This window comes from Branchiostoma lanceolatum, chromosome 1, assembly GCF_035083965.1.
Source record: "Branchiostoma lanceolatum isolate klBraLanc5 chromosome 1, klBraLanc5.hap2, whole genome shotgun sequence".
In the NCBI taxonomy this organism is placed as follows: domain Eukaryota; kingdom Metazoa; phylum Chordata; class Leptocardii; order Amphioxiformes; family Branchiostomatidae; genus Branchiostoma; species Branchiostoma lanceolatum.
Genome location: NC_089722.1, coordinates 10,282,894 through 10,309,271, shown reverse-complemented (window position 1 = coordinate 10,309,271; position 26,378 = coordinate 10,282,894). Strand labels below are relative to the sequence as shown.

At 43.4% G+C, this 26,378-nt stretch overlaps 3 protein-coding genes across 15 annotated transcripts in view; all 3 read right to left on the bottom strand.

The window, feature by feature from the left end:
* Window positions 1–3,387, bottom strand: part of LOC136433113 (phosphatidylinositol-binding clathrin assembly protein LAP-like) — a 44,766-nt gene extending 41,379 nt beyond the window's left edge. For 10 of the 12 annotated variants that reach the window (XM_066424940.1, XM_066424959.1, XM_066424992.1 and 7 more), the window contains exon 1: window positions 569–765. In XM_066424940.1, the coding sequence (XP_066281037.1) occupies window positions 569–750 (182 nt within the window). In that variant the 5' untranslated portion in view covers window positions 751–765. Of the gene's footprint in view, window positions 1–568; window positions 766–1,271; window positions 1,384–3,230 lie in introns of those variants that run through there. The other 2 variants (XM_066425030.1, XM_066425022.1) reach the window with 2 other exon arrangements.
* A 2,950-nt stretch (window positions 3,388–6,337) lies between these two features.
* Window positions 6,338–9,621, bottom strand: LOC136428799 (uncharacterized). Its single transcript, XM_066418592.1, has 4 exons — window positions 8,514–9,621; window positions 7,955–8,119; window positions 7,546–7,632; window positions 6,338–7,050 (listed from the first exon to the last, which is right to left on the bottom strand). Exons 1-4 carry the CDS (start codon window positions 9,619–9,621, stop codon window positions 6,338–6,340), a joined length of 2,073 nt encoding a protein of 690 aa, XP_066274689.1.
* A 5,211-nt stretch (window positions 9,622–14,832) lies between these two features.
* On the bottom strand, window positions 14,833–26,190 carry LOC136433091 (kin of IRRE-like protein 2). Of its 2 annotated transcripts, none has more exons than XM_066424908.1 (11): window positions 25,645–26,190; window positions 20,321–20,632; window positions 19,645–19,950; window positions 19,346–19,493; window positions 19,008–19,123; window positions 17,803–18,057; window positions 17,218–17,529; window positions 16,776–16,901; window positions 16,314–16,499; window positions 16,034–16,149; window positions 14,833–15,625 (listed from the first exon to the last, which is right to left on the bottom strand). In XM_066424908.1, the coding sequence occupies exons 1-11, from the start codon at window positions 25,712–25,714 to the stop codon at window positions 15,458–15,460; spliced, it is 2,115 nt and encodes a 704-aa protein (XP_066281005.1). In that variant the 5' UTR covers window positions 25,715–26,190; the 3' UTR covers window positions 14,833–15,457. The 2 variants fall into 2 exon arrangements, with proteins under 2 accessions (XP_066281005.1, XP_066281013.1); XM_066424916.1 differs by having other exon boundaries at window positions 14,833–15,619.
* Window positions 26,191–26,378: the final 188 nt, after the last annotated feature.

Genomic DNA, 26,378 nt, shown 5'->3' with positions numbered 1-26,378 from the left:
AATCTCGATGTCTTCTTTCATATCGTTGAAGAGTTTGATCAATATTTACATTGGATGTTATCAAATCTAATAAAACTGTTCATTTCCGTTTTCCTTTGCGACTTTGTTTTCTTTCTGCTCTTTCGAATACATTCTGGAGAATATCTTAATACAACAAGTGCCTGAGAACAGTGGATGGCGCGTCTGTCCAAACCAAGCCGTGCCCGGACTCACGGGGGTTAGTCCGAGTTTGTTTTGAAGATAAATGTTCCCAGATCCTTCTCTTCTACCATGACTGTATTGATCAGCGTCCACACGTATCTACTCTGCCAGGCTTGCAAATTAAACAGGCCATGACGACAGACACGCATTCTTCGTTATAAAAACACACAAATAAAGAACCATAACTGATCCACCGTGAAGAAATCTTTCAGTTTAAAATTTGTTGCCTTCGGAAAACTCAGGAAGGTACTGTTTAGCCATGCTGAGTCTAACTGTGATTGTTAGCGATAGATTAGGAAATAAAAACAGATGAAAACCAATCTCTGTGTTCTGCTCTATTTCGACTTTGCGGAACGTGTTACCTTACCGGCGGGATATGGAGAATGTTGGCGCCATATTCATCGCTGGACTCCCGTGCGTGTAGTATAACGTCTTGGCTATCTTGGTCAATTCCTGGGCTTTCTTAGAACTTCCCAGCATCGTCCTGACGGGAGTCTTGGCGCATTCTCGCCGCAGAAGTGTTGATGTGGTCCGAGTTTCTCCAAGCATATCCGTGATCGATTAGATCGGGTTTTATAGAGACCCACTTTGCTCGGGATTTACACGTTTTAAGGGTGCTTCCGCTTAAAGAGAGCCACTTCGGGAGTTTGTGTTACGTTCATTCATCAAGATTGGTTCTTGAGATGTACGGGGGGGGGGGGGGGTAGGGGCTTAAGGGACTACAATCTGTATCTGGGTATGGTTGCCATCTGAGGGGAGGTTATATCCTCCGTGTCATGACCCACAGAAAACTTTGTCCAGCTCATCTCTGTTTACGGTTCCACCCAGTGTATTTTTCACGCCGGGTGTAAATAGCGAAAGCCGGGTAGGTTTTGCGGAGAAGAAAGACCGGCCCTTATTCTCGTCGCATCTCGGGTTTCACCGTACATTATTTGGCATGTTTGCTCCCAGCCACACGACACCACAGCAAACACACACTGAGTGCCGATCGGTAGATCCAGGCCTTTCACTGACAACCCCACCCCTTGTTAAAGAACCCAGATTTGAAGTATCTATCGATTATTACTTACCTTCTGGCCGGTGACCATTGCCATGGCCGGGAGTTGTACGTGTTGAACACCGTAGGGTCAGCCATGCATAACGCGGGGACACTTTGGTTTTGTGAAGAGAATACACCGGGTTTAGAGAACTCCCGCCTTGGGACACTTCAGAGCTGCCGGCAGCTACTAGAATGCTGGGAAACGTTTCATTGGCCTGGATAGACCCTGCAAGGCATTGTGGGAAGGTGTACGTGGTGTACTAGGAACTAGAGCGTGTCGACTTGACGTAACCTCTGACCTCACCATTCACCTGTTCCCCTGACCCGTCGCTACTGGAAACCGCGCACGCGGTGGTGTCGTCTGAAACCCGTCTGGCGGGAGGACTCCGAATGTTGCACCTTCAGAAATAGCACTGCCGGGCGGCAAGGGCCGCCTCGTATCTGATTCTCTGTCAATCTTACTGGTCTGAAGATGACAGGAAGACGGACTGCTCATCAATTTAAGTATATATAGCCCTACAAGGGCACAAGTACACCAATGTTACATATGAGAATTGTCAAAGTAGCTGTCACTAATACGAGCAGTTCAGAAACGTTTGTTGAATATCCGTGGACTTAATCGTCCATTCAAAACATTTCAGATTGATTACTGAAGAGGGTGTCAAGGTCTGGCAGATGGTATGCAATGAGTCCACCAACCCATCAAAGTCTCGTCAGATCATGACTCGTGTACTGGGCAGTACACAGATTGAGTACTGATTATTCTCCATGTTTGCGAAGGAACCCGTCAAACAGCCAGGTTCAATCAGGTGTGCAGGTCTGGTACAGGAAGTTGGCCATGCAGCACGTGAGAAGAATCGCCTAGACATTGGGCTGACCCTGCACATTCTTACAACTGTCATGTAAAATAAGCGTAAAATTTAATGTTGCGACTACTTTTGCCCCTTTCAGTTCTTCTGCTGCGTTCGACTTTCAAAACATACCTACACACGCACGGATGAACATATATATACAAACAGACACACACACACGCAAGTGCGCGCGCAAGCACACACATACACGTTGACTTAAACGCACACAGTGTCACAAACACACAGTGACACGCACACACAGTGACACGCACACACAGTGACACGCACACACAGTGACACGCACACACAGTGACACGCACACACAGTGACACGCACACACAGTGACACGCACACACAGTGACACGCACACACAGTGACACGCACACACAGTGACACGCACACACAGTGACACGCACACACAGTGACACGCACACACAGTGACACGCACACACAGTGACACGCACACGCGGACAGGCACACACACATAGAAATACACACGCGCGCATACGTCACACTCGCCGTAACACATATGTTACATGGGCAAAAACGCGCACACCTACACACACCCAGACAAACACACGAGCACATCGATCCTGTAGTACAGTTGTCCCAGGTTTGCATTTCTCCTACCCTGTGTTCATCCTGTGTGACCTTTGCTCCTTCTATGTTTGTTTTCGACCATGGGCGTTTCCGAGTGTAGGTCAAGGGTCACATATATACATACCTGTGATTCTTTTGAAGCACAGCAACCCAAAAGTTAACGACGATTAACAAGCATTCATGATCCTTCGTCACAAATAAAGATGATAACTATCTCTTGCATTGTTGATCAGTGGAACTTTTGTCAGAACAAAATTTAACCGTCAGTTAAGGAAATGATATGAAGACAGGGGCGAATTGCTATAGTCTCTAAATGTATCTACGTACCGGAAAGACCAAATGATAGAAGACTTCAGCAGCGTTTTAATCTATTTTGCACAGACAGACATACCTGTCTAGAAAGGAGAGAGAAAGGGGGTAACAATCCTGACAAAGCCCCAGATCATACAGAAAGAAACCGTGTGTATGCAAAGCTCAGGTGAGTACTTAAATGTGGCAGAGGATTTTAACTCGAAAACAACTTTTACTGTAGGTCTTACCTGATAAAGGGAGATGGTACAGCGATGTGGTACCGTCCGATGGTAAACCTCCACATCTATGTCATCATTAGAAGGTTCTCCTATGTTGAAGATCGTTGCACAGCTTATGTACCGATTTGTCTTTACGAGAGGAGTCTCTGAGTTCTACTTGCTCGATCGTTTGGTTGGGTACAAAACGACTGAATTACTTATTAAAAATGGCCAGGTACATTCCTGAGGGGTACAAAGTACGGCAAAGTGTATTTTTATTAGTAACAGTTTAATGACGTAGATTTCAATCAGGTCAGGATATCCCAGTAGCAACGTTGGGTGTACACTGTGCAGAGTACTTCTTTGGAAAGTAACCAGTAACCAACTTAATATATATCTAATTTAGTCGTCGTCATGAAAATGGGCTATATTTATACAGCAGCGATGCACAGACAGGAGAGTTACAGTTTTGCAACAGGATTTTTGTTATGGGCCGATATCCTATGGTCCTACTGAAGGCTCATGTCGAATTCTAATGAGTGACTTTACAGATAGGTGAGGTGATGATAATGTGAGCATACACCTTCACAGTGTTTGCTGACTCTCATAAGATGCTATATACGTGCGTGTAGGTACATAGCCTAGCTCAAACATGCTATGGCCAATTGATTGCTTTATACTATTGCAGGAGGCGATGTGTTCTGTGTTTTGTCGTACATAACGGACCCCTGGTTGCCCCGCCCTGTTGTGCTTTTTCAACAGGGCGCAACTGATGACCCAGTTCTCTTCCCGTGTGTTTGTTTTCGCAATTTATCTTAGTTTGTACTCTCAAGCAGAGCATCGCGCTCCAGTGTGATTGCTTTGTGCCACAGGTCAATCTCTGTTTGCACGTCCTCGCTTTGAAGATGCCTGTTTCTTTACTGCTTGTTCACACACACAACAGCACAACAGGAAACACATTCACCTGCCAGGTAAAACAAAACATTGTCAGCTTGAGCTCCATTGTTTTATCAGAACAAGAAACACACGCAGAAACACTGTGAAAATATGCATTCAGTCAGAAAAAATACTAACGTTACTAGATTTAGCGTCCGTGATGTTTGATGACCAGATGTCTTCTTTTCTGTGAAATATGCCAAATCAAAAACTTGGCCTAAAAACAAAGCTGCAACATAATTCGCTGACATCGGAAACATGTGAAGTACACAGTGTAATGCCTTAAATGAGTTACCTTTATCTGTTACCAAATCACACCAAAATGAGAAGAAAACACGTTTAACTTACAACTCACAACGCATGCGATGTCCTGTTTATTGTTTCACTCCTGTATATAAACAGCAAGGCAAAGAAAAAGCGCATTGAATTCGTGAACGTACGGTCTCAAGCACTTTTGAATGTAGTTGCTGACGATCTCACAGCGACATCTGTCATGTCGAGTAAGTATTACAGTACATTGCTGGTTTAGGGTGAGCTTCAAATATAAATCACTAGGGGGCGCTTCCGTACAGTCGGGGTGTAGTAAGACGTAACCCGGTTGTGATGGTGGCTTGGGATGATTGGAAGGAGAGGATAGAGGAATAGGGCACCCACATCGCTCAGAACAGAAGGCTGTTACAGTGATAGCGTAAGTAAGAAAAGGGCAAAGTAAGAAAAGGGCAGGGTATTTACAACCTTACAGTTCATTTAGCTGGTGTTTACAGATCGTTACCAATTAGTTGGATCCGAGAGACCCCGGATCGAATCCCGGGAAGGGTATCCTTGTCGGAGCTGCATCGTCTTTCGGAAGAGACGAAAAATGGGGGTCCCGTGTTCGAGGAGGTGCCTCGAGTGCGTTACAACAGCCTCATTACTCACATGGGTACCTACTGGCTGAAATGATACAACCTGGTGAATCTACTGTAACGTTGGGTAACATAAATTCGGGATTTTTCCGATAATGGTTGACTGAAATCAATCTAGCAGAACAATAAACCATCCTTTTTTTCTATTATTCTGTCAGTATCATGTACTATATTTGCACTAATCATACATATGGTAGATTTTGTCTCTAGTCGTGCTGACACCATAATATTTCAACTTGAAACTACCGTCCGCCGCACGCACAATGACGGTGCTGTCGGACAGGGGGGCACATTAATTCGGGAGAGAAGATTCGTCTTGAATATCTTACCGCTAATCACATTTTATACAGCAGCTATTCGTTCCATCCTTGGCTTGAGGAGAGTGCTATGGATATAGACGTGTCCAAGTAAAAAAATACACGAAAAAACGGCCGTACCGCACACATCAGGCCTACGGGAACAACCCTTGTGTTGAGTCGGTAGCTATAGAACGTCAAAGTCGACATCCACCGTCATGGCATCGTGTACATTATTCATGGCAAGTTAGCCGGATGCCGTAGCATTGATAATACTACTATGTCCATGTATTCCTTGTTGTGTTAGGAGCAAACTTTGAGGAAAATATCGTCCTCAGTCCACAATCACACGCACCATTTAGACAAAAAAGTGATCCTCACAAACCTTTGTCGTCTGCTTGACAACAGGATTCTGGGTAATGATATGGCGGCGGGAAAATACACGTGCCGTAGGTTGTAGCAACAAAGAGGGGTTTTGATGATTGATCACACTTAGAGTCCAATTGCAGGTCAGCAATTTTAAGAAAATAAATTGTCTTGTAAATGATTGTGTTTAGCAGGAAGCGGATGTGACATTTGTCTTATAAACCAGCCGAAAACGATGTAGTGTGATTCTCCCACGAAGCCCTCAGACTGTTCCAATAAGGGACGGAGAGTTTTTGTCCTCGTCGCCTTCTAATGCTTGCTTATCGAAGCTTTTCAGACAGTGTTCTGAATGCGTTAGTCTGTCAAGTTTGCATTTCTAGCGGTATTACTGATTTTTCATCTAGCACATATCCCTAAATACCCCGTTTTCGAAAAATCCCGAATTTAAGTACCCCACGAATTTATGTTACCCAACGTTACTGTAAAACGGAAGGCGACGGCGTTTGCCGTGCCCGTCGTTTTGGCAGTCAGTGACCCGCCACGACTTCCATGAAAAAGTCCCCGTAATGTTGAGCAAAAATATTTCATGGTGGTCTTGGTTAGGATATTTGTAGATCTTGGGAGGAATACTTTGTTACATGATTTCCCGCACAATATGGACATATCCCGGCCCGCTATTAGCACCGTCCTCCCCACTCACATCACTGCCAGCATTAAAAGACCCTCCCCCTCCCCCACATGTTCCATCCACACCGCTCACCCCCCGCCCTCCCCCGGAATAGCCCCCTCCACCCCCTCCCCCACCGCCTGACCCAAAACCCCCTCCCCCTCCGCCGAACCCTCCCCCTGCGTTGTTATGAGTGCCCCGGCCTCCTTCCCCACCGTTCAGAAACGCCTTCCCGCCCTCACCGCCGTTTGCAGCCCCAACGCCGCCGTAGTGTGTGGAGCTACCCCCGTCTGTGAGGAGCCCACCCCCTCCCCCACCAGGGACAGCCTCAATCCCGGTTAACTCATCGAGTGTGCTGTAAACCGTGTCCCTCCAATGGCCTTCTCCTGTCCTATTTCCTACGTAACCACTGTCATCTGTCGCCCCATGCCCCTCAGATCCACCACTTAACCCAACACTATTCCCACCCCCGTAGCTTCTGTTACCAGAAGAAGACACGGTGCCGTCGTTTAAGCTGTTTCCCATCCGTGTGCGTAGACCTCGCCCCCCTCCCCCACCCCCAGCGATGATGAGTGGCGTGTTGTCGGCCTTGGTGACAAACGTTCCACCTCCTCCTCCGACTCCGCAGCTCACCTTGTTCTCACTACCTTCCTGTCCTACTAGGATCTTCAGAATTTCACCTGCGAAAAAAAAAGAAATACGTCGAAAAGCTGACAGCATGAAGTCATGAAAGATCAATGTCCATTGGATTAATCGTAAGACCTCCATGCATTCCACTGGACGGCGATTTCGCTGCGACCTGCATTGGATTTGTGTACCCCTTGATTTGATACTAAAAATGTAATGCAAAATGTAATGTTAGAAATATATGACTGAAAAGACAACAAAAACACACAAAGTGTAAAAAGATTCGTCTTTTATCTTTGAGCGCTCTGTAAAATTCTAGGTCGCATAGAGCACGCGCCGTCCTAGAGGAATGAGGGTATAAACACCAGGGGGCACTACCTGGTGGTATATCTTCCAAGTAAGCATATCTTCCCAATCTTAACCTTTCTGTAGTAAGCAAATAAGCATATCTTCCCAATCTTTACCTTTCTGTAGTAAGCAAATAAGCATATATTCCCAATCTTTACCTTTCTGTAGTAAGCAAGTTAGCATATCTTCCCAATCTTTACCTTTCTGTACTTGAAACAGCCCTCGCACAATAGCTCCTCGACCCCGGGCGGACTTGGAGTCACTGATGCCCCAACCAGCAGCGGCGCCTGAAATAACACATACCGGTTTGACACTTAACACTCAAAGCAATACTGTACGATCAAGAAAAGAAAAAGACAGTCATCTGCGGGCATCAAGTGCTATTTCATGGTGGCTGTAGACACCAATAGAGAACATTCAAGACAAAAATGCCATCTGGCTGTAACGCCACGAAATACAGGCAAAACACACATAGCGTCTTACAAACTTCAGTTTCATTTCATTTTACTTATTTATACAGGGCAAATACAACTCAGGCTGTGAAGCCTGTTTTTCAGGTATCCCTGATTTTACATTTTTAAAAAAAGTTGATGTGTCATCGTAACCCACCCGCCGCCTCTATACTGTACATTCCCGTCCCCGGTACAATGACGTGTTGTATCCCGTCATGTAGCGTCACCAGGTGTTCATGGTCCTGTCCCCTGTAGTGGTTACCCAGGGTAGTGGGGCCCAGACGGCCGGCCGTGCCCAGGGTGGTGAACTTCGCGTTGAAGTCTTAAAGGACATATCGTATCAAAAATATTACGTTCAAAATTGTGCACTTCACTCATTCCCAACACTCCAATTCTATTTTCTATGTTTAATCACTGAATTCTATGAATACCACAGTACATCAATATTACAATGCATACCCACTCTATGAGATGTCTGTTTGATTGTACTGTAAACATGTTCAGCAATCTAATAACTTGAAGGATGGATATGTATAAACTCACTAAAATGTTCTATTGGGTCGATTATTTGCCATGTTTATATCACCTTATCTGTACCATGATAAGCCATGTTGGTCTTAATCATGGGGGAAAATCCTATAACGTACATCATTAATAGAACAACATTTTCCTCATCTGTTGCATTATTGGTGCGTGATGAAAAGAAAATGTCTAACCTGATACTTTCCCCAAGAAAGTTTCTGGAGAAGTTTCCTTCGTGCGTGGATAGTACTTGAGGTGGCGCATGTCATCAGGAATTCGCTGAGTCGTCGACTGCAGAATAGTTTCCAAATTGTTAGTGACGTCTGGTTGGAGGTTAACTATGTCGAAGTCAGTACCATGTTTGATCATGTTGCTGACGAACTCCACTGTTGTAGATACACGACTACGTGTGTTGTCGATGTGGTCAGTGGTTGCCGACAGTTGCTTCGAATTTTCCTTTCTAACAGTTTTGATCTGTTCAATGATAGCAGCTTTTTCTCGTGTAACTGCCTCACATACTTCCTGTATAACTCGGTCTGCATCTTCTGTGACTTTAAGGACAGCTCCATCTAATGCCTGCCGTCGCTGGGAGTTCTTCCTCACCAGCTTATCCTTGGACTTGGTACATTCGTCGATTTTTTCTTCGGCCAGAGAGAGATGTTTGTTTAATGTCTGTTTGATGTCGCCGACAATATCCGGTAGATAGTCGTAAACGTGCTCTCTGTGTTTGAGTATGGAACAGTCACGACAAACGGGCTCCCGGCAGGTTTTGCAGTAAAACTTCAAAATCTCGCCATTGTGTTTGCTACAAGTCGGTCCCTGTTGAGTCGTGACTGCCACCCCAGCTGCTATCCGTTCCCTCAGCTCATCCTTCCCGAGAAGTTCGTGGCCGCGCGTCGGCTTGAGTCGCTGGTGTGCGGCCACGCAGTCTGTACAGAAGAACTCGCAGCATTCCAGACACCAATGTGTCGCCTTCTCTCTCGGCTCACAGCTACAGCAAGAAATGTCTTCTGCGTCCTTTGTGTCGAGCAGTTTGTATACATCAACCGTACCCCTAACGTTTTGTACAAGAACGTTGGATTTGAGGCCTGCGACAACGCCCCCCGGAAGTAGGAACTTACTTTGGCATGTTGGACAGAATAGCGCGTCCTCTGTTCCCCTCTGCTCGGCTACAAACTTCTCCAAACAGCCCGTACAGAAGGTGTGGAGGCAGGGCAGAAGTTTGGGCTCGGTAAAGGGCTCTAAACAGATCTGACACGTTAGTAAACCAGTCGGGACGTCCTGCACAGACGAGGCAGCCATTGTTTGACTGGAGCGGTTCTAAACACCAGTTTGTGGATGGATCATATTACTGGTTAATCAAACTCGGTGTCACGCAAAATAATTCCAACAGTGAGGAACATAGTACAGTATCCCTTAATGAAATATCATTTTATAGTTGGTGCCACTTTTGAGTACTCTATATGTTGAATACTTCATGCTCATATTGTTTCGCGGGCGTGTACATTATAGCCTGGAGTCTAGGCTTGTTAGCTTTGGCTCGCTCCCCAAGATTCGCTAGCCTGCCAACAACACTACCCAACGTGCCAGCTAACTTTATTAATACGTTTGGTGACAACCATGCACCTTCAGCCTATGTGAACCTTTTTCTTTGAAAATTCTTTCCTCAGTGTTAGTGGCCGAAAAAAAACGCTCTAAACTTCATTATAAAGCAATCTTAGTCTTTATGATTGTTTTTGAAATTCTTGCCCAGAATATTACATCTAACTCATGTTCGTCGACGTCCACGAATCCACAAATGTTTCCCGTTTTAAGTTATAAGTTACGTGTATGATGCAATTACGAGAAAACTTCCCACTGAAGCAAGACACAAATTTTATCAAACAATCATTGACATGATTTAGATATGAGTCAAGTAAATGGCAGATACATTTTATGTGAGTGATAACTGTTGATATATAACATGAGTATTGATGATTCCTTGTCGAGAAGCAGCGAAGATCCACATTAAGGCATCTCCAGGGACACGAGAGTTATGCTAGAATCACTCAAAGTAACGGGTTGAACCCAAGTGGAAATAATAAAGTGACTCTTTTCATCTTCTCTCAAAGCAGGAAATCGATTTACTGACTGTTGGCATTTCTTTCAAGTTTTATCGAGGGAGTCTTCTGCGAGGTCTGTGTGATTTAACGGCCTTGCCAACGCAGAGAAGGTAACAGACGTTTCAAAGTGTGACTGAATGCATAGTCTATACAATTCTGCACTCCAATGTGCCTTTGATAGAGCGGTAGGAAGTGGTGCACGTATGTACCCATGTATACATGTCATAAACATAGCTGGTCCTCGACACAATGTGAGGAAAGGTTTGTATTGCCGAATCATCCAACTATGTGCCAACTCATGTCCTTTGATAGCAGAGCGAGAGAGAGAATTTGATATCGTACATTAAGAAACGATGGGCGTCTCAGTATATTCTTATGTAAAATGTTCAACCCATTCCACCAGTTGAAATGTACTTGCAGCCTTGCAACTTGAATGTATCATTTTCTAATCTTCGTTCTCTGTCTTTGCTTTCCTATGCAAAGATTTACCCCCAAAAGCCTTATCTAGGAGAAAACATAATATAACCTGTATAACAAAACAGAGATAGAGAGGGCACACCTCCAGTCTTGCTTGTGTTCCTGTTAAAGATATCGACGTTGGCAGCTGTAATGTTGTACAAGCGCCCGAGGTAACGTTTCCATTCCTCCTCGCTAATGAAACAGAATTAAATTTCCTTCTCACTACTCAGCCCGTGGAAAACACAGTGTTGAGGAAATGGAATTCCACAAGCCCAAATCCATATTGGTCCTTCATCAAGCTGTTTTTTTAATCCTTACTTAGACCTTTATCTCCGATCTGCCTACGATATTGTAGCAGTTATAGTCATTCTCAACAGGTACAGCATGTAGGAACACATGACAGGACTTGATGTCCAAACGGAATTCCTGAGGTGATGGAAGTCACCAATCTAGACAAGAAAAGAAATTGGTTTTTGCAGCAGCAGCGCCCGTAATCCTGTATGTGAGTGGGAGCAGACAGTCCTGGGGGTAATTCTTCAGGTTAATGGGACCAGAAGCAGTCTCTGATGGATGAAATGTGTTACCTGGATCGAAGCGCTGGTCTGTAAGATCGGGTACAGACGTTTTCTGCCGCTAGAAAGTAATTAAGTGCCTTGACATCTTAAAAGTGGCTGTGATTAACTCGTGCACTTGTAGGGGGAGTTGTGGCAGATGACAACAAACGGGTATTAGGTTCTTGTGAGTGTGGGGATATGTTTCAAGGAGAAGTAGTATTTGTTCATGCATATAGTAGCTACAGAATAGTAGGATTAGTACCGCATTGGCCTTGAGCGCTTGAGTGATATGTTAGGAATACTGGTATACAACCATTGAATTTCAGAATGGATACGTCTTCTTGTTACATGGTATGGATCCGTGGAATTGCTCTCGTATTCTAAAGGCCTGTTTTCTATGAATAATTTCGGCTGGGATTAGAATACGAGCCATTTCCAGTCTCCATTTCATGTCTGTCTACTGTCAATGGACTGGTAGGATGTTAACTCTCAAACGACATATCCAGAACATGTTAAGGGCGCCTTCTGCTACAAATCTATTCAATTACGGCATTAAATTGCAAGCTCTAACCATCTAGCAAAACAGATAAACACATTTCAACAAAATGTGTTATATAAACTTACAAATAGGCTGTCTATATGAATGATGACGTTTACCATATGGACAATTATCAAGATGTAGGGGTTTGTAACAAGCCGTTTCATTGGCTCAAACCCCATCATCCATTATTTGTCAGTCAGGTAATTATTCCCATCTCGTGCCCATGTACCCTCCGTGCAGTCGACAAAGCCTCCGAAATCCTGCATCAGCGGTGTGTATATGTTTTGGTTATGAGTTTCTCCTTGGTTCAACCGAGTAGAATTACCTAGAATTTCCGACTTAACGCACTGTCCGCCCTTCCGTATATCTAGATACATGTATCTGTTATGTACATACTCAAAAGGGCAGTTGATTCATGATGTAACGTATTTTCAACGCAGATAATAGAATGGCGCAGTGTACATGGTTTACCCGTGCTCTGAAAAATGTCACGCCTGTTTACTGCCGATGGACTATAGTCATGCCACAACATCCATCAGCCAAACGGGACCGATTTCATCAAGAAGACTTTCTTTCCACAGGTCAGCTTACCAGAGCTTTGTTGATACCTGTAGTGTATCGCAGATATGAAGGACATATGACCCACAATAAAAGAAAGAAATATCCGTCATGACTTATATCACGGATGTTGAATGTAGAACTCAGTCATACGTCTTGCCTTTCGTCTTTTCATGTCGCAGCATGGATCAACGACACAAACATGATTTACGACGTAGGAGTATTTTCAAAAGGTTAGGTCCACAACGGAAATCTTCGGGTCGTGGTAGGGTTATTAATAACACCTTTCACAACGTAGCACTATGAAAGGGTGGTAGAACTAAGACAAGTTACTTCTTTTATGATTCAAAACTGCAATCGAGGGGATTCTGAAACCCAATTTACATCCTTTGATATCAGCCTCCATCTTGAAATATTAGATTCCGGTTGAGCAGAAATCCTACTAGTTATGACTATCTGTCGGCAAAATACCCTAGTAAGTATGCTTACTTTTCCAATTTTCAGACAATCTAATAACAAGGAATCGTAACTTCTTGAGTCCCTACTGAATATAGGAGCAAAGCTTGACAAATGAGTTAACGGTACGAGACTCACACATAAGAGCGTACAATGTCTGTAAGAAATGAAATAAAATATCACACCAGGCAGTATAAAGGCACTAGAGGCCAGCTGAAATAGCAGCACTGATGTCTTCGGCGCCATTCACAAACTACCTCTCCAACCACAACGAGTTGTCTGACCTATCTCACCAGACTTAAAACATCCTGGTGGGAGAAACTTCACAGGGTGCCGACATACCGAATGTGCCGTGAATTACGTTCATTTCCAACAGCGAGAGACTTGGAAGAAAAACTGACTAAGGTAATTTAAGGCCGGAAAGACGTATGTTGTAGATTCGTTGCAAATTTTCCAAAGTCGCTGACCCTTATGTAGTTTCTACAGTGCATCCATTCATCATGTTATGTACAAGGCACGACTGTGGCTGCCGCAGGCATCAGAAGTATGCGCCAATAAAATGTCAGTGTAGAAGTGTCTGGCACCGCGTCAGTGAATAACAGTCCCCCTGGCAACTGTCGCCTTGGAAATCATACGTGTCTGTTGCCCGCGACCGTTATGATGCACGGTACTTTCGAATACGTATTGACGAGAAGCAATACATGCGTTCTTTATATCACAACTAGGAAGTGCTTGAGAACGAACTTTGTTTTAGATCTCTCTGTAAGAGTATGAAAATAGCTTGATACATATATAGATTACCGCCTTCCACACAATTGAATGATGTGAACATTATACCTATCACATAGCTAGGATGTATATGGTAGCTTCAGAAGTTTCCTATCCTGAGGATGTGATATTCCTGAATTTCGCTACCAGTAACCTTGAAAAGACGGAGTAAAAGATGAGAGGCACTACAACTGATATCAACACAGTACTTATCCATTTCTCTACATTTCCATGTATTGATTTTGAGGTGTTTCCTTACATCTCAGTGCTATCAAACAATCATCGACTTTTCACATCGGGCGGGCATAACACATCAAAGTCAAGCGCACTTACATTTGTATCATCTAAACCATCAGATTACCCTTTATCAACGACCTGTCAAAGAGATCAAAGGCGGCACCTAATGGAACAAATCGATCTGACCTTCTTCTTTATACACTCAACAATGAATCAGTATAAGCATACGTCCTTTTTGGTTCGAAAAACTAGAAGAAAATACGTTCATGGTACCGGTAGACTAGAAATAAAAAGGAGAAAACGAGATTTACGTTCATGGTAGAATAGAATGATGTTCAGGTCGGGATGTATTCTTCTGAAGCCTTTGTAATATTTATGTATTTGATATATGATCACTGATCTTTTAACCTGCAATGCAGACATTTATTGATTTGTAACCCTGTACAGGGAAATGGCAAGAAAACACCACAAAAGGGTACCGTGACTGCTGACATTACAGTGTATCCATGACTGATGAAAAGGACCAAGCCAGGTTCATCTAATGGAGTAAAATAAGGCGATGCTCTTTTCCTGTTAACACGCAGATTAATACCAACACGGCGCAAAAGATGAAAGAGCCAGAAAACTTCGACGATGACGTATCATGTTAACGTTACGTGTTATTCACATTAGTTTTCTGAGGGCCTCCACGTTTTGATAATAACGAAGAAACTCTACGTTTTGCAGTCTCTAACGAAAAAAATAAACGTTTCCTCGTGATCTATATATAATAATGAACAATCTATTTACAACTGTTCCAGTTCTCTCAAGTATTGTAAATTTGATAATTATGATGCACTGAAAATTAAAATATTTAATCAGTTGCTGGAAGCCATAGATGCTTTATCTACAAGCATTTGCATCAAGTAAGCCACATACAGGGTTACAGACATTAGTTTCTCGTGATGCTACGCCCATGAGATAACCATTGCACGTCACGATACTACTTTCAAAAGCGGCTATCACGTCACATCACATTTTGCTGTAATAACTGGTACTTCAAGTCGTGAGTACATTCGGGCTTCAGTTGAAATTCACATCTGTAGAGGCCTTGATGTAAAAAGTACAACTACTGAAGTGGCCATATTTGTACTTGGTTCTGACGATCATTCCGATATTGATAAAGTGGTTTGCTGTTCACAGATATTACGTGACAGTACAGGTTTACAATTCATGTTCCTTTTGTCCACTCTGCCGTTCAGCTGCCATAGTATTCACATCCAATCGCTGCAAGCAGACTTTCCTCTCTTGAGTCCACTAGGTCCACAAAAAGCATTGAGATTGGAGTCAAGTCCCACAGATTCCTATCTTTTGGCAACACTGTTTTCTACGTTTTTTGCTGGTTTGATATTACGTTATGCCGAGATACTGACCGAAGATGTCGACCGTCTCCCGATACGTAAAGAGCCGAAGATGTCGACCATTCACAGACTTTCTGCTTGTATCTCGTTGAGCACGTTGTCGGCCTGGTGATGATTCCGCACGCCGCTACTCCCGCCCGGCTGCTGGCCGTGCATACCGCCGTCTTCACCTCGTCTCTTCCATCGTTTCTTCTTGTCCTTAGGTGGGGGCGCTGGTGGCTCAACCTGAACCTAGGTACGGTACAGTAGCATGGTTACCTTTCCAAAGGCCAAGCTGTTGCTTAGCAATGTTGTACGGATACAAAGTTGTTCAAGTTGGCAGGGAATCTACATTTTACTAATTTGCAACAGTTAGCTGAAACACTATGTCTAGGGCATGGTATTGGAATGTGGAGCCCAACCCTCTCCGCCTTTACCTTCACAACCGAAGTCTTGTGCCCATTTTTACACCTGGGCGGATCGGAGTGAGGGAAAATGGCTTTCCCAAGGCAAGGGCACAACATCAATGGCATTGTCTGGGAATTTGAAGCCACTTTTGGTTCTCGGTCAAACACCCTCTCCGTTACGCCAACACGACGCCCTTAGTAGTATAAGACACGTACAATTGGATTGTTGGTTTGTACTATTTTCTGTGCTCACCACAACAGGTATACTCTCTTCCTCCTGTATGCTGGCTGACAGGCGGGGGTCCTGACCGTCCGGCCGATGCCGCTCCACTGTGGAGTAAGGTGGGAGGGTGTTGGAGTGGGCCAGACCTGAAACATCAACGAGAAGATTCTGGTGACTGAGGTTGAATCATATTTTAATGCCATTGTACATTACAGTATACATGATGTCAATCAAACTTTTGAATCGTGTCTGTCTGAATACGATCAATGATCAAGAAAAATCATTTCTCTGAACGCTCTTAGGGTCTTACGTGGGTATGAAAGTCCTATGGATGTCCAGTCCTTGTCCACTCTTGGCGGAGGCCGTGGCTTGAGTGTTCCGTCCATCTCCTGCATTTCCAGGTCCTCCACACCGGAGTCGTTCGTGCCGTGTCCGGGTTTCCGGCCGTACTTAGGCAGAGGTGGTACCGAGCGTGTTGGGGACAGAGCTGGGGTACCTGAAATAGTCACGTTGTCATGTCGAGTGACTATATGAAGATGCTACTTTAAAAGCACTCATTCCATCACTACCAAATAAATTACGTTCCATAAATTTCAACTTGTGTTCTAGTGCGTATGATAATCGTAATGGCCTGACCATATTATAGCAATAGTACTTTTTACTCTTATTGTTAAGATACTATATATAGTAATGCGATTATTTATCATATGATAAATAATATACATATTGATATTTTGGGCACGCATGTGTGGAGAGTTTGGACAATGCTTACCATGTTTATCATCGGCACATATCCACCCCTTTCTCTTAGCTACGAAGACCCCGACGACTGACACCGTTGCCATGACGATCACCGCGACAGACACGGAGATGATGGCGATGATGGATGTCCTCGATTCTTTCAAAAGCAAAAAAAAATACAAAACTTGCAGTGAGATAATTGGTTGGCGAGGAGGTATAGATTACAGATCCCCTGTGGTATGATGAGTAATTCTACAGAAACTCCATTTAACCGTTGGTCAATTTGAAATCGCTCAACACTGACGCCAAATCCAATCAACAATTACCATGATATCGATCGTGACCGGTTTGTGCTATATTAAATAGACTTTAGCTACAAGCTTCCAAGCATTTCAAAAGATACTTCCACTGTACGAAAAGTGGGATTTACCAATGGTGGCAAATTTCAGGTAAGCCGGGTAATGGTAGCAAACCTTTAACAGTGAGCCGTATCTCCCGCTGGTCCGAGCTGAAAATGTTCGTCGCTTTACAGATGTAGATTCCTTCATCGTCACCAGTCACGTGATCAATGGACAGCGTGGTCGTCTTCATCTTTCCGACAATCTTCTCCACGATGGCGATGCCGTTGTTTGTATCGAGGAGGACGCTCTCGACGCCGTTCTTGTTTCTCCACAGCCACGTGACTTTCTCCGGCAGGGGATCACCAATGACGTCGCAGTAGAACCGTGCGACGTCGCCCTGATTGGTGGAGACTTGTGGCGACGCGGCTTCAACTTGTGGCTTTCCTGTAGTCATACGTTAGCATTATAAACGAATAACATTACATTTTTAATGATAAACTTATAGAGGAATCTTGTCCATGCTGGTTCAATTGCTTGATCAATTGCCTGTCGTCAAAGATCAGGAATTAGTCGTCAGATTGCCAGATGCTGTGAAAATCGCTTTCTTTCTTTCTGATCAGTTACTAGCCTTTGAATCGTGCTTATGCCCTACTTGTGCCACGGATAGCGGAGTTTGCGTTGCGCAGACTATCATATATTTGTTTTATAAGAGCTTACCTAGGACGTCTAGTTCAACATCTTTTGTCACCACAGGAAATCCATCACTTGTTGCCACGCACTGATACGTCCCCTCAACGTCGTAGCGCACCCGGTGGAAGCGAAGCGGGTTTTCCCAATACAAACTTGTATCCTTCCGCTGCCACCGAATTTGAGGTTTGGGGTTTCCGTCCGCGAAACAGTTCAGCGAGAAGTCGTTATGTCCGTACATGACTGACGCCTTATCGTTCAGTGTGGAGTCAATACTAGGTGGGTCTAATTGAAAAAAAATTAAGTCACAATTAGCATAATTTGCACTGCATTATGTATATCTCTGTCTAAGCTACCTGCATACTATGTATCATATTGGCAGTCCAATAATTTTCCAATTAGATGAGATATGGTATTTTGCATTAATTATGCAAATAAGGAATTTATTTGCATAATTGGTATCTGTTGATGATCCACTTTCCATAAACTACATACGTTACATGTATTTGAGTCTGATAATGGAAAACACTGCAAATATAGATTTTCCTCATTAGCTATGCAAATAAAGTCCTAAATAATATAATTTGAACTTCATTGTGTACATCTCTGTCTAAGCTATTTGTATACTAAATATCATGGAAATCCATCGTTCCTTTGTTCAGTTATTCACCTTAGAAGATTTTCACGATAACGCCCCTGCAGTTCCAGAGCAAGCTGCTAGGGGGCCCAAACCCACACCACGTCTTCATTACACCACAAGCTATCTGCCGCCAAAAAATCAAGACCACAGCACGTCCAGGTCAAAAGATACAAAAATTGAAGTTCTGCTGCAGTACCAAGGTCACATACCAGGGGGCCCAAAATCGACCTTTAACTTCGGCTTCACAACACCTGCCCACATACCAAATATCATCGTAATCCATCAAGAGGTTCTTGAGTTATGCTGACTACAGTAGTGCGGAAACACAAACAGACAGACAAACACACACACAGACACACCCAAAACAATATCTCCATTTTTCATGGAGATAATAACAGTAAAAGTTTGAAAAGTAATGATAAGATATTTTGCACAGCAGAGAATCATCATTATTGCAATGCATCAGCGACCATTAGTCTAGTTGCAATGTTAGTGATATCTGTGACCGCATTAAGTTCAAATTGGTTTTTGACAGAAAAGGACTGCAGAGTATGAATTTCAAAAACAGTTGTGCAAATAACAATCGGATACGTACAGAACACCTCCAGTCGAATGGACCCCACGCCGACCGGTAAGATCCGGTTGTCTGCCTCGCAATGGTAAACACCGCTGTCGTACTTAGACACTTTCACTATCTGGAGACTCCTCTCCCTGTACAAAACCGAACAAGACACTACATACGTATTCTTGGAAAGGAAAAGCGTCTGTCACATTCATTGGGGGTGAATTTTTCAATATTTGGAGAAGATTTGTGATCTCAAAAGTAGTAGGCTCTCATGATATGATAGAAGTTTAGAATTTAGAGAGAGCAAGGTGGGTATAGTGTAAGACATGACATAAGTTTAATGAATGTCTGCAAAAATCACAGCGAACCTTTGTATACCCTCCCGAGGAAGGCGATCTCCCAGTTTACGCCAGGTCACTGTTGCTTTAGGGTTGGAATCCACGTAACAGGTCAGGTTTACTGACTGGCCCTCTCTGGCGTGGATGGACGGGGACGGGACTGAGACAGTCGGGGGATCTGAAGTTAAAAACAGGGCACATCGCAGTAAACGTCAAGGCCATGATAACACCTGTTGGGCAATGCATACCATATCTATTTATCAAAGGCAGAAGAGGAAACGGTCTCATGAAAGCACATAGAATACATGTTAATGCATCAATCAACTTACAATCGACCCGCAGTATCCTTGATGCCGCTCGAGGTTTGACGATTGTAGGAAACCCCTGGTCAGCAACACAGGTGAAGTTGGCGCCGTCGTCCCATTTGGAGACCCGCGCAGTGAACAGCTCCAGTGTGACGCTTCCTCCTTCATCATTGCTGGCCGTATCTTCCGAACCGAACTGATGGGTGCCGTTGTACCAGGTGAGCCTAGGGGGAGGGTAGCCGCCTCGCGACCGGCATCGGAGCAGCAGTTCATCTCCAGCCGTTAGGGGGAGCTCTGCACCGGTGATGTCAGGTGGGCCAACCATTGGCACTACAACATCGCAGATAGAATCAAATATAAAAAGACCGTTCGAAAATAGAAGGCTACCAAACATCCCACGTATCTTCAGAATTAAGCTATTTTATGTGGACCTCTGACCTCTCCCGCTCACTTTTAGGTTTTGTTTCATTTTCTGTCCGCCAAGTTCATAAGTTTTTGTTCTTTACATTTGATTTGATTGTATTTAATGCATTTAATGTGTAAGCGGACTCCAAGTAGAATAGTGTAAAATGTTAATGGAGATCTTAATTAAACAAACAAACAAACAAACAAACAAACAAACAAAAAGCAAACAAAAAACAACCAAAAAACAAACAAGCAGACAGAGTTCAAAACTGAAACAGAATGTGATAGTACTGACCTACGACGGTGAGAGTAACGTCTGCCGCGGCTCTCACACTCGGGGTTGAACATCTGTAATCCCCGGAGTCCTCTACCTGAGCGCCCCGGACACGGAGGTTGTACTCCCCTTGTAACGCGTCACCGACTATACTGTGCCGGTCGTACAGAACTGAAACCTTTCTCCCAGATGATATGATGGTATCAGCCGGTGGTCCTTGCCAACTGACGACATCGTCACTGCTCAGATCGTTGAAAGAGCAGCTAAGACTGGTATCTTTCCCTTCGAGAACGACTTTAGATTCAGGACGTCTTCTATAGAATACGGCGTCAGCTGTGGAAAGGTCAGTAAAGAGATTCATGAGAAACTTGAACGACTAGCACGGGATCCATAAGAATATGCAGAAATATTTTCACAAGTTTCTATACCTTCATACAATGTTAAATGTCAAATCCGTCACATCCCAGGAAGAGGTCATGGCAATGCTAACCTCTCTCGTGATAACTAGGAGCCTGCTGTCGTCCTGGCACCATACGTTTTTTGTATCTTATTTTTATGGAAGGCCTTCATCACAGTGAAAGTCTACAAACGTTATTGTACTTGCAATATTGTAGTATTGTGTTTCTTATGACTTTAGATTGACTCTATCTTTGGTTTTTCTTCACAGACTAATACCGAGGTTTACGGCTTGACTTGCAATCTTTATATCCCGGCAGAGAGGAGACAGACTGATTGCAATACATTGTCAAAAACATCAGTTGGAGCCTTTCAGATGGTTCTGCGCTATAAAACGGCGTTCCGAGGAGACTCCTTAAGTGGCTCGTAGATGACATGGAAGCATTTAGCGGATCAGCGAGACACGACAGAGAACATTATCTCCACATTACCGCCGCGCGTCCCATTCAGGGGCATCACGCTGCCATCACTTCAAGCACCGATTTCTGCAGCTACCGCCCAATTAGGAGACTTTCCTGCAACTCCGTGCCGCATGATGGACTGGTGCGTCCGCCGGTTGGCATTTAGTTGAAGTGCCTGCAGTAACTTTGTGGCAGTAAAAGTCTGCATTTCACAGGAGAAGCTATACAAAATCGGTCCTTCCTGCTAAGGTCCGCCAAGGACATATAAAGGTATCTTCTGAATTAAAAGTAGAAGAGACGAAAATGGCGGTAGGGGCAACATACTTTTTTTCCTCATTCTACCTCTAGATGATGTTCAAATGCCAAAGAGGAAAGCAAGCGATTCTTTCCGCAGTCAATAGACATAAAGGCATGTAAGGTTAGAATGAGTTGTAGAAATAATCATAGATATGAAATATCTACGTTGCTGAGCAGACGTGAATATCAAAGTATTATCCAAGACATTTTTCAAATTACATTTTTCAGGATACAAATGATGTATGCATGTACGCACTTGACCCCAATGTCAGAATGGCGCAGTTGTATATCATAGTTTGCCAATAACTAAAGAAATGTCGTAATATGTACGGGCAATTTATTTTTGATTTTGGCACTTCCAGAAGGAAATTAACTAGCAATCGTACATAATAAAAAGTGGCAGTTACAAAAACGATGCGGCCGAGCGACGACTTCAGAGAATAATTCTCAAACTAAGTTTTTGTAGCCAATCTGTCAGCATTTGGTACTGTTAGAACCGCGTCATAGCAGAGATAATGAACCCTTTGAGATACAACCCTTTTACTTTGATATTCCAATCAGTAATCTTTTACCAGAACTTGAAATAAGATCAACGCGCCGTTTTAAGCGGTACTATGGTAGCAATGAAGTGTGATACGACAGCAAGGAACAAAGAGCAGTTCCACATGGGTTTGAGCAATCGTTTCTGTGATAAGAAATGCAGAAAGAAAAGTGAAGAAAGTTATAAAGATTTTGTACGCTATTTCTGTACATAAAGTAAAGGGCTTACAGGCAAGCTTTAGGTTACAATGATCCACAATACAAACTTATTCAAACAACTAGATATGTTATGTAATCGGTCAGACGATTCAGATAGCATTTTCTATCTTTAGTTGGTGACTGAAAATAATCTGTCCATTTTTCTATTTATACCCCTGTTCCATAAGGGCGGTAACCTCGCTGCGACCTAAAATTTGACATATCGCTCATGGAATAAAAACGAATCTTTTTACGTCTTGCGTGTTTTCCTGTCTCTTCTGTCATACTTTTGCATTTTGCATGATACTAAAATCATTAAGTCAAGGGTTACAGAAATCGAATCTAGGTTGCCGGTTGCTGCGAAATCGCCGTCTAGTAGAATGGGAGCTTAACCAATCTATGAATTGATATGCAAATGAATTGAAATCCTCTGATCCTTTCCCAAATTGATCATATATGAACAGACCCGAAACCTACAAAGTGAAGAAAAGTTGGGGCGTCTAGCTTCAATGATATTATGCCAGCGAAAGGATTAGACAAGCGGATTAGGCTCCTGTGAACAGTCAGCGTCAGAAATCCTTCCCAGAGCCAGGAACACATCCCACCGAGGCCGGATGATAAATGACTCCCCACAACTTCTGTAATACGTCCAGCCGGATGATAAATCAAGACGCCGTGCAAACCTGACACAGGTTATCATCAGATGATACTTAGGGTCTCGGTGGTATCAAGGAAGCCGTGATATGTTTGCACAGTCAGCACCGGGGGATCGAAATAAGAATAGGAATTTGTCATTAGAATAACCAGATTTCGAAGAGCTGCCTTTTATCATGAAGTTCTCCTAGGATATGTCAAAATGATTAGTCCGTAAGATTCACTATGAGAATTAGAAAAGAAGGTATCTTATAGGGTCGCTATATTGCATAGATTAATAGTAAGGGTGCAAATAGCTAGGCCCTGACGCCAGACATAAAAACTATTGTTCTATAAAGATTCGACACCAACAACAAGGTGATAAAATGTTTGATGCATTCGGATTGCAATTTCAGAAACATTTTTAAAAACGTGTATAGCTTGTTATATGTTAAGTATATTTGTATATGTGGTATGTTGTTAATGTTATGGATCGCTATAGCCGAGGTAAAAAGATAAAGAATGACTTGTTCTGGTGCCGTAAATATTTTATATGATTTTGATGTTTTAGTTTGCTGCATGGTAATGGCATGATATATACCCGCTGAGAAATATAGCATTCTGAGTGGTTTAAACTTAAGGCGGGGCTTTGATAAAAGTGTAGGAAGAAATACATCAGAAGCATTTTGCTTTTGAAGCCTTAAGTTAGTTCTTTGGTTTAAGCGTCTTAGATGCACGCTCAGGTATCAATCAATGCCAATCTCCAATTTGTTAGCTTCCTTGCTGACTCCAGGCACAAATTCAAAGTGATTTGTTATTTCTTTGAAATTTGACCTTTTCCCGAAAATACATCGTGTGTATAGATTTCCCATACATGGCCATTGGGAATCACTAGAGTCGATTCATTAATCTGCCAACTTTTGTATGACGGAAGGAAAATTGGCAGAATAATTTGTCTACAAGCTAACTATTGATTTCTGTTTAAGAAGTTGTTGGAATTCTTCTCAGATGAAATTCCAGACGGTGCACGGTAATCGACCGCCAAATTGGAAGCCAATGCGACAGGCATCCCATGGAATGCGGCACATGCTGCCGGTGAGCTGCTGTAATTAAAGAGCTAACATTCGTAAATGAACGCTTACATTCTGATCGTTGTTGATTCAACCGTACCACTCTGACATATGATACAATACATGTTTTTTTGAAATCCATGAAGCCAAAAAATAAACTCTGTCATGGGACTGTCCATTATTGGTATTGTAAACCTAACGCGTCTGTACTCACAGTGTCTTGTAGAAACGTTTTCTTGTAGCAAGGCAAAAGCATTGCAGCAAAAAAAAAAAAAAACACAAAAGAAAACCTCAATGAAATCCAAAGAAATCTCTGTTTTACTAATGTTACCGAAAGATTGTTGGAGCTATCAAACTTTTTACAGATGAATGCAAAGCTGGCCTTAAAACTTATCTTGGAATAGTATGAAAATCCGACAGGATTCTAGAAGATGAGCCACTTACATCAAGACCATCAAAGCCGCATGACTTTGAATACGAGGGTTGAAAGAAAATGTGCACCGTTTTCTATTTTCCTTTTTCGACTCCCATTTTGTTTCGGGTCAGCTACTCTACCAGCTGCACCGGTGAGCGATGCAAAGGAAGGCTACGTCTACCACCAGGACCTGTTTGACCCTAATCCAGATATCTTTGCTCTGCCATTCTGCTGAATGATTTACCGGCCTTACAGCAATTTCTTGGGTGAATAAATCCATGATGCACTCACAGAAAGCAATTTTTGGGCCCTGTCGAAGCACCAAAGACGCACGGCAATAAAGCCGTCTGGGTCGACGCCTATAAATGCAATTTCTGCGGAAATCTGTCGCGGCGTTTCAAGCAGCGCATTATGTATATCCTATCTCCAGGAAAGATATATCTTTGTGCTTTCTGCGGTCCGACTTAAATCAATGCTGACTCTAAATCATCTCGACAGTTTTATGTTAAAGGTCCAAGAATCAATCAACCTCATCGACTAGCTTTATAAATATGACAGCCATTAACACCTTTGCTGGGGAAATGGAAAGGCAAGGAGTGCTACAGTACAACGACGGTGTCTTTTTTGTTTTTCAAATAAAAATACGTTACTGAAAGCCACTTCTAAAGCAACAGACTTTCTCAGCAGGAATATTGAGAATATCCGTCCAAAGCCAGTTAGCTGGTATCTGTCATGCAGCGGGTTAGGCTAACGCTACAGAGTCCACCAAATCTGTATTCCGACAGCATCTATGTTGTTGTTTTGCATTGCTACAGTCCCCACAGAATTAAGAATGCGGTAAATATGTATTGAATGCAGCTCACAAGCTGTTGTTTACAACGTCAAGCCTATGGAGGTTGATAACAATGCCAAAATCAACCGTAGATTTTGTCTCAATAAACTATTGTCTATGATATGATTCATATCCTGATCACTGATAACTTACCCTTCAACACAAAGAGTAATGGATGGAAAGGATCTGAGTATATTTTACACGCTCACCAACAATTATACTTTAGTCTTATGAATATTTCTTATCATATAACGGGAGGCTTTTTCGTGAGAAAGTCATGATTAGCATACTCTTTCTCCCCATACATAGATGGACTGGAAACGGTAGAGACACCATGGAAGACTAACAGACAAAAATAAAAAACAATGATGTTGACAGCACAACACAGAAGCTACTTAAGCCAGATAATGTTTCTGACGGTTGCTAGTCAGTTAACGCTTGAGATAACAAGAACACTGTACTCCTCTTATAACCCGGCCCTTCAACAGCCACATATGACTAACCTGAAGGTAGCTGGATAGTCCACAGCATCAAGACAACCACGAACAATTTTCCCGCACGATCCTCGGCCATGGCTACTGGACTCGACTCGTCCTGTAGGAAACAACTTCCCGACAAATGTCCACCAAATACGAACAGCAGGTCATCCAAGAGCGATTCCTCCTTGTGAAATGTATCGCCCGGGTTTACATTATGGCGAGTTAAAGTGCCAGGCAACGGTTACGGTCCAAAGCGCACGCACTGCAGTTGGTACTTTCAGCTCTCACTCATTGGCACGCACCGCAGCTCATTAGGCGCCGGGTGCTGCATCTGATGGCTGATACGTCGACACGGCTGTACTTAACACCTAGTGGCGGTTCCAGCCGCTGCCAGGATCATGTTTAAATCTCCCAGCAGGTTGAGACCCGGCCACAGCCCCCGCTTAAATCCCTTCCAAAGAGCGCCTGGCGGGTGCTCCTCGTGCGGATAAGGCAGATAGTGGAGTAAGAAGCAATTTGCGTGGCGCCAGGTAGCGGTAAAGGGAATGTATCATTTCCTCTGCCAGGGTTGCCCGTAAACATTTATCCGGATTAAGAAAGCTTATTTTGTCAGCAGATAGGAGCTCCATGTTGAATATCTAGCTCGTTAGTTTTCTTCCAGCCAGAAGGCATCTGTATCTGAGGGTTACATTGACGATGTTCTTCCAACTGTTTTGACTATGATGGTTGTATGATGACTCTTTGCATGTTGCTACGGT

Bases quoted from the DNA above. Each gene is read 5' to 3' on its own strand.
- LOC136428799 (XM_066418592.1), bottom strand. From the start codon at position 9,621: ATGGCTGCCTCGTCTGTGCAGGACGTCCCGACTGGTTTACTAACGTGT. The intron at 8,120-8,513 runs GTTAGACATTTT...ATGTCCTTTAAG, and splicing joins TTTCTTGGGGAAAGTATCAG to ACTTCAACGCGAAGTTCACC. The intron at 7,051-7,545 runs GTAAAGATTGGG...TTTTTTTCGCAG, and splicing joins GCTGTTTCAAGTACAGAAAG to GTGAAATTCTGAAGATCCTA.
- LOC136433091 (XM_066424908.1), bottom strand. From the start codon at position 25,714: ATGGCCGAGGATCGTGCGGGAAAATTGTTCGTGGTTGTCTTGATGCTG. The intron at 18,058-19,007 runs GTACGTATCCGA...TTTTTCAATTAG, and splicing joins CATTCGACTGGAGGTGTTCT to ACCCACCTAGTATTGACTCC. The intron at 17,530-17,802 runs GTAAGCTCTTAT...GTATGACTACAG, and splicing joins TGTTGAACTAGACGTCCTAG to GAAAGCCACAAGTTGAAGCC.